The sequence below is a fragment of the Archocentrus centrarchus genome, chromosome 14 (assembly GCF_007364275.1).
Source record: "Archocentrus centrarchus isolate MPI-CPG fArcCen1 chromosome 14, fArcCen1, whole genome shotgun sequence".
Classification (NCBI taxonomy): Eukaryota; Metazoa; Chordata; class Actinopteri; order Cichliformes; family Cichlidae; genus Archocentrus; species Archocentrus centrarchus.
The window spans coordinates 26,659,777-26,668,270 of record NC_044359.1 but is presented as its reverse complement, the minus strand read 5'-3'; the positions used below and the strand labels follow the sequence as shown (position 1 = coordinate 26,668,270).

At 41.9% G+C, this 8,494-nt stretch overlaps 1 protein-coding gene across 1 annotated transcript in view; it reads right to left on the bottom strand.

Moving 5' to 3' along the window:
* Positions 1 to 8,494, bottom strand: part of atp2a3 (ATPase sarcoplasmic/endoplasmic reticulum Ca2+ transporting 3) — a 44,703-nt gene that overhangs the window by 20,468 nt on the left and 15,741 nt on the right. The window contains exons 4-5 of the mRNA XM_030745781.1: positions 5,145 to 5,249; positions 4,429 to 4,567 (exon numbers count right to left, since the gene is read on the bottom strand). Coding sequence (XP_030601641.1) covers positions 4,429 to 4,567; positions 5,145 to 5,249 — 244 coding nt within the window. The remainder of the gene's footprint in view (positions 1 to 4,428; positions 4,568 to 5,144; positions 5,250 to 8,494) is intronic.

Genomic DNA, 8,494 nt, shown 5'->3' with positions numbered 1-8,494 from the left:
GATAATTTACAGGTATGATGCAAACCACAAAGTTCATCTAGGGGTGTCATATCATTCATATCCGTCAGCAATTTCACAACACTGGTCAATGCTTACTTCTCTGAATACATGAGAACCGTGATCAGCTTGTGGCACTGAGAGAAAGGTCAGGAGGTCACTGAAGTATGAATGGTATGAATATGCTCTATGTAAATGATTTCACTCTGATCACAAATTCTCATCCTGGTGCCATCACAAAAGCAAAGCTCGAGGGACCGCTAAAACAGTTAAAGCTCATCCTCAGAGTACCATGAATTTATGTAGTATTAATTACTGCACATTAAAATACACACAAAGGTCAGTAAAGAGACAATAAGTAACTAGTTTTGCTCTCAGCAAAGCCTGCTCATGTCTGTAAGCGTTTTGCAGATGAACACTCAGTTACACCCCTATTTACTGTTCGTGTTCTAACAATAAATCCTTGTGCAAAGAAACACTGGCGGGTTTAGTCCAGGCTCAGGCTGCAGCCGCAGGTAAACAGCTCGATACAACCTTGATGGAGTCACGTTGCCGTTTTAAAATGATTGATTATTTCCCTTCTCATATGTTCCCTCTTCTCTCACTGCACCTCTCTCTCTGCTGCTCTAATACACCACTTCCTCAAACACGTCGGACGCAAACTACACATGAACCCTGCATTAAATGTATAAAATGAATTCCATCTTCTCCAGCGGTCTTATAGTCTGCTTATTAAGCCTGCATATTAAACTCATAATTCAAAGCCAGGGCATTATAAGTATCTAATGCCCCAAAACAAAATGGTTATTACTTCCTCTGTGTCAGAGCCTGACAATGAACATTTAATGGAAATATTTTCATAATAACAGGACAGAGCAGCCTTGTGATTAATGGATCGTTTGATGCAGTCAGTGGCAATGATCTCAGAGCAGAGGAGTGGGAAACTGCTCCAAATACTCCAGACAGATGTAATGTTCTTTAGTTGCTTCTTTTCCAGCATGACAGAGATGGAGAAAGACCTGCTCATTACTTTGTGTAATAAGTGACTCATTAATGCCAGCTCAGTGCCCTCGGCTTCTTAACATTAATGGCAACAAAATAGAGGACTCCCAGTCAGAATGAAGATGGTTGGACATCTTGTTGAATCTCTGCAGTTCTTCGCTCACACACTAAAAAGCCACTGATCAGGCGGTGCCTCTGCTGTACTAGCACACTTAGCTGTGGAAAGTTTTCAGAGTGGTCTCACTGCGATAAGATTCTGAAGGTTTATTTCCACCATCTCCTCATGACATTTGTTCAGCGTTCTGACACTTGAGGTGAAAGTCTTTGTCTTGACGGGACAGAGATATATTTCTCCATCTCCGATGTGGCTGAGAGAACACGAGTGGGAGTGGCGGAGTGGGGAGAGAAGTGCACATTGTTGTGCTTGTGTGGGAGATGGCTGGGGGCTACAGGTTCACTGTAGCAGGACTGGCCGAGGGCAGAAAAAGAGAGGCTTTTCAAAACGCCTACCCACGGACTCCTGCTCCCCTTCCTGCCACAGCCTCCCACGGACACTCTCCATGTGCTGGAAGTGAAATGTAAATTCTAATACAGCTAGGCTGAAAAGAGATGAGCAGAATTTTATATATTATAAAGATCAGAAATTTGTCTGGCTTTTCTTGTTAGCATTCTTAAAAATCAAATAAATTCACTAATAAATCAGAATCATGCACATCTGAGGCTGTGCTCACAGTCTTGTATAACACACTAGAGACCAGATCCTCCTTCACGTGCAGGATAAGCGTGACTTGCTGCTGGGAATGGCTCATTGCAGGTTTCCCCTCTCTTCAGGTTCTGTGTAAACCCTGGGAGTTCCTGACAACCTGACCGCGGTAGTCAATTCATTAAAAAAAACAAAACAAAAAACCAAAACGAGGAAAATTCCAGTGGAGGTGCAAATCACAACTGTGTTGTAACCGTCGCTGGCACTGTCAGCAGGGAGCAAGAGGGCAGGCGGGCACCAGTGGTGGAAACCTGAGTAAATATATTTATGCTCTTTTCTCTGCTCAAAGGCACTTGCGGTCTACAGCGTCTTTTTCCAATACCTCCATGCAGTTTATTTCACCCTCTTGCATTAAGTTACCATGGAACAACCACTGGCTAATCCAAAGTACAGGAAAGCCTGAGAAAATCAATGGGGGGAAAGATATAATATCCCTACATGCTTCATTCAGAGAGGTGAGCTTTAAGATCCCCAACAAACCATTTCTGTGGTGCTCAGCTGCTTACCCCTGTTTAAAACTGCTTAGCAACAAAGCACTGAATATATGAATATGCATGTTTGGAAGGAAGGAAGGAAGGAAGGAAGGAAGGAAGGAAGGAAGGAAGGAAGGAAGGAAGGAAAGAAAGAATCACAACACCACTAGTTATGCCTAGGTAAACTCTGACAGTTAATGCAGTCGGTACTTGAGACCAGCTGGATTTCTAGTTTTAACCAGTGAGACTTATATTTTAAACCACATATGGTACTTAAAGAAAATCCCAGTTCAAATGCATTTTTAATTGGGATTTTCTCCATCACCTATAAATCACCTATGGGTTTAGATCAGGCCACTGGGCTACTATGTTACTAATACTTTGAGAAATTTCTTTATGCCTGTGTCTGTCTGTCCCAGCGTCCTTTGCCCGTCTCAACAACTGCTTATCGATCCGTTGACGTGCTTAGGGGGACGTCTGTAAATTGGGATGTGGTGGAATGGGAGATTTCATCACGGATGTGCAGCTGACAAATCGGGAGCAACTACGTGGAACATTTCCAGCACCTTGTTGAAGCTGTGCCGCTGTAACAAAATATCCCGAGTTACACTGACAGGTTCCACACTAGCTATACAAATAAAAAGGTGAGTAAACTAAGCATACTGTAGCAGCCTTCACTCATCACAATGTCTAGAGCTCAACAAGTCCTTCAAAATGGATTTTATTTTATTTAACCAGTTTGTCGGGGACAAGGCTCACTCATCGAGAGAAGTGAAGAAACTAAGTTTCTGTCCACTTTATTTTGCCAGTTACTAAAACGTCACCCTAAAAATAGTATATATATAAAACACAGAACATGAAGAAAAAAAAAAAAAAAAAAGTACTCAGTGTTGGTTCATACCCCTCTTTATAACACAATGGGAGCTGCTGACACTCAGCAATAATATCAGAGCCTTTATTCAAACAGCAGATGGAAGTCACATCTCTCTCTCTGCTTCGCGCTGTCATCAACAGGTGTCGTCTAAAACCTCAAGCTCTTGTGAACCTGAGCGACGTGGAGATGAGTGGAGCTGAGCAGGGAGCGTTGTCATGGCGACACTGTTGGTGTTGACAGTGACGGTGATGGTAGTGGCGGTAGGCGGGAGCTGAGCAGAGTCATTGCGGTCCTCGCTACCTGTTTGGGCTTGCCTGCGTCTGGCTGTGTGTGAGATTGAGAACGCTGGCTGTAACAAGCCCAAATTCCAAGGAAGTGCTATCAGTTACAAAAACAGCACGCAATGAGTGCAATATGCAAACAAGATGCTGTAATAGAGGATTTGAATTCTATCACTGATATCACTGTGGGTGACAGTTATGCTAATGGGTGATTTCATTTTCATTTTTAAAACCTTGCGCTGAAATCCAAGGCTTCACTGCGGCCAACGCAGCATGTATAATCCCTCTGCTTGCTCCTGTGTTCCCCTGTGCTTATGAATGAAGGCTGTGAGCTCGCTCATTCTCACATCCTGAACGCTCCCTCATTCCCACACATCACTCCGAGCCGCCTGAGACAAATCACCAGTCATGCAAAGCCCAGGATTACACCCCCCAAAATCGGTCATGTTGATGGCAAAGCGATCCCCCTCCGTCCTGCATGTGTGCGCGCTTGCAGTTCAACTCTGGCATACACAGATGTTTGGGAGCCAGAGTGACAACGAGACTATTTTTATCCGAGGCTGCCCACACATGGGCGAGTTTACAGCAGGGGAATTGTGTGTATGTGCATGTAACATGGGGGAGTGTGAGTGAGGAGCTGACAAACATCAAGCAGCGTCCAGGTGGTGAGACTGAGAGCATGGAAAGCAAAGGGAAGGGGAAAGCTGTGGAAAATTAAACTGGGCCTTAAATATAAGGAGTGACCACAGCCACTTGCAAAGAACCCAACACATGCACACACAAACAGACACAATTGGATAGCAGCCCTGGCACCTCCACATCCAGAGAAAAGACTCTTATGTAATCTAGTTTGAGATGTTCCAATAGTGTTTCCAGACTCACAAATGGACGGCAAAGGCTGTTTCTGTGTGTGGCTGTGTTAAGGAGAGCACAAAGGCAGCTAGGTGACAGCAGTTTGAGTACTCTAGAGGTAGACAAAGCATAAATTAGCTCGGGTGAGTGACAGTAAGAGTTTGGCTGAGTGCAGCCGCAGCTAACCTGCCACCTCCACTATATCTCCTGGGACTATGTCTCTGGCTTTGATCCTCTGAACGGCCTTGCGGTTCATGCGATACACCTTTCCCATCTCAGGTTCATACTCTTTCAAAGCTTCAATGGCATTCTCTGCATTCCGTTCCTGTGTGGAGAGATAAGGAAAAGAAAAAAAAAGTTAAAGTCAAGGACAATTTGATGTCCTGCAGTAAATATAAAGATTAACATTTTCAGTCTTGAAGAAGGAAACCTCTGTGTGTGTGTGTGTGTGTGTGTGTGTGTGTGTGTGTGTGTGTGTGTGTGTGTGTGTGTGTGTGTGTGTGTGTGTGTGTGTGTGTGTGTGTGTGTGTGTGTGTAAGAGCAAGCAAACATAAACTCGGTGTCGTGTTTGTGTCAAAAATTCCTGATTCCTCAAATGAAGCGAGAAGGTATTTTGTGGTTTGTTTGTGTTTTGACTTGATGAACAAACTTAACTACTCCAGCAATGACAGCCTTATCCCACTGCAATGTGCTATTTGGATGTTGCCACGTCACTATGGTGTCAGTTCGATTATAGCACACACAGCCATAAAAAAAAAAAAAGTAAATGAACTTATGTATCCTGCAACAGCTGGTAGACAGAATGCGTTTATTAACTATTACCAGCCTTTGTTAGTCTTTGTGTGTGAAGACTAAATTGAACCGTTTGTGTACACTTTGAATACAGACACAGGACATCTCACCTGCCAGACCCCGATAACCGCATTGGCGATGAGGATAAGAAGAATCACAATAGGCTCCACAAAGGCGGTGGTTGTCTCCTCTCCTTCTTCAAACAGAGCCAACACCTAGATGAACATACAATACAAATTACCTAAGCCAACATAATAAACTACTACTCCTGAAATCCTAGCAGCTAGTTTTACTGAGTGTGTAGCATAGACTAGTTGGTGTAGCCTTGAGCATTTTTTGTTTTTGGTACCTAGACTGTCCTATAAGATAAACTCAAGTACCCCTTCACTGTTACACAAGTTTACATTCATACAAGTTTCATAGTGGCTGAAACTGGAAATTCCATTTAACTTTTACTTATTATTTCAACAAAACCAAACCACTGCTCCACAAATGTACCTGCTACTTTAGCACGAGCTTGTTATTTCAACCAGCTACCAATTAGCTAACTTTCAGCTAGTTATTTTAGTTTTAGCCATTACAATCTGCTTACTTTTGGTATACCGTTTCAACCATTAACTTATTGTGTGCCATGTCAATCCTTTTAGTTAAAAATTTGAACTGCTTATTCATTCATTTTGGCTAATAATTCACCAACTACAGAGCTATTCTGAAGTGGAAATGGTTGGAAATGGGTCTATAGTGACTGCAGTAATACTCTGACTTCCAGAGTCAAGTGCAGGTGATAAAGTGTAGCTGAAGTCAGGACAGGAGAGGTCTGCTCACAGTCTGCGCTATTAACAACCCAAACACTCAAACGAGAAAGGCTGGGAAATGGCCCGAGGGTTCGAGCCTGTTCCTCTGCAGTAAAGACAGTTAGACGCTGTAAACACAGAAAGATACCGCCAAGCACACTGAAAGGCTAAGATTTATTGCACCCAGCAGAGAAAACTGCCTTCTTTACCTTTATAACAATTCATTTCAGTCTGTAAGTTTGACATCTTGCAAGTCAAAAATGATTAAACTAGATGAAACCAAATGGTCACACACACACACACACACACACACACACACACACACACACACACACACACACACACACACACACACACACACACACACACACACACACACACACTAATGACAAAAAAAAAAAATTGTTGTGTCAATTGTGATGTCTAAAATGACAAGCTAAGGCAATAAAAAATAAAATGCATAAATAAGCATGACATCTCTGCAATTTAAATAATTAAGATTACAATGAATAAACTGGTTTGAGTCAAAACACTGTTTTTATAGCCCAGTTGTGTATTTCACAGCACATCTTTAGACCTTGTATACTGGTAGGAAACTCACTTATGTATAAAGTGGTATGAGTGACAGTGCAGTGAAAATATAAAATTGTGCGACTGAACTGTTATGAAACAATACAGTATGCTCATTCGCCCGTATGACAGAAACACATTGAAATACTGTGTGTTTCAGGCAAGCACGTAAAACATCTATGCACTCTGATATTTATGCACCACAGTTGGTGTTAAGATGTTTAAACTTTGTTCCGTGTGCAAATAAAAAAAAATTAAATTAAAAAATTAAATTAAAAAGGTTTCAGGGGCTCTGAAGCGTCCTCTTGCTTGCCATTTGTTGCTGTTTAGCTAGTACGAGGAAGTAAGGCTAGAGGAGAAAGTGTGCATGACTAACTAGCAGCTAATGTTTTCTGCATGTCCACTGGTAGCGAGCAGGTAGTCTCTGGCTGATTATTTGTAATGATGCCTTAAATGCCTGCTGCGGCTGAGAATGAGAATGGGGAGAGTCAATAAAAAAATATTTTTTTCAAACCCTTTCAGTTACAAGCAGTCATGTAATCCATTATTAACATGAAAAAACATTGATGAAAGCTGCTTCAAACCCAAAAACTGCTGTAAAGTATTCAATAACAATCCAATTAAGACAAATTTTCTTCATATATAGTTTCATCTGGTGAAAGCACAGTAACCTAACAGCTGATACGCAGATTTTGAAAAGGTGCCAGTTACTGTAAAGCTGTCTTTACATATGCATTGCATTTCTGAATTCTTCTAGACAGTACCCGTGGCTGTTATATCTTTTCTTCCTGGCTTATTATAAAATAGTAACAATCCCAGTGATTGATTTTGCACATTTTTTTCCCCATTATTTTATCAATGGCGGGTGTAGAAACTACAATGACTGCACCACAGAGCAGCAGAGACAGAGAGCTGGGTAAAGTAGATAAATTTTTTGATTATCTGATGGGACTTATCAAATGGCAGAGGAGTATTTTCTCTGCAGCGTATTAAGTGCCAGAGTGCACGTCACGGCAGCCTGAGTTCGGTCGATAGCTCATCATTCCCCATCATCTGGGATGGTAAATCTCCTTTCTGTCTGAGCTGAGATTGGAAGGCAACAATGGCAGTCCTCTGAGTAAGGATGGTTCAAAAGACACTTCACACAATCGGGACACATTCAGAGAGTGGACTGAATACCTAAGTCCCGCTTTCATGCCGAATTTGAGTTCAAAAAGTGGAGATTTCTTTGGGTTTTTGAAATTATTGAGGGATTCTGGTGGAAATATAACTTTGTGCATTTGGCAGTCTGAGAGAAAATTAAGCTCAGTTTCACTAATGGGTTTGGAAATGTAGGCACCATCACCAAGATAAACATACAGCTTTAAACGTTGCACTCTTCAGACCCCACACACAAACCTAAATGCTGACACACACGTCACAGATTCTATTTATTTGTTGTCTTCAGAGTTTCAGAAAAGAAAAAAAAAAAAAAAAACGACAAACATCTTATTCATATTGATCAGAAAAATTTCTTGAGGATAACTGATTGCAGGCATCTCCCAGTATTATGTTAAGTCCCTGAGCATCAACTCGACCTGATGTAGTGAGGAAATGTTTCAGGTGGCTAGTGTGGTCTTCTGTCCTCTGTCCTGGGACAGGCTCACATTTTAAAAAGAGTGCTGAGCAGTGCTGTGTCTACACATAACAGACAACTTAAAACACATCATTTGGTCCCATTTCTTTAATTGAATCTATGAAAAATACCAAAGAAAAGACAGTTTGACATATAAAGTAGCCACCAGCCAAAAACTTTGCACAGCATGACAAGATATGTGGCGGATCTTTAAATTAATCTGAGGAAACTGGACAAGTGGAGGACAAAGGAAGTGGAGGGTAGGGCTGTCCCATATTATATTATCCCCAAAAATACCAGTATAAATTCCTATAGCACACCATGCATTTATGTTCCCTAGTGCACAATAACAAGGCGAGCCCAGGCATGTCAGAGAGCCGCAAGACCCATGTGCCAAGGTAGCTACTTCAACAACCTCCAACAAAGCACAGTACTTATGCAAGAAAACTGTTCCACCTAAAGGTGGAAACAACAAACTCGT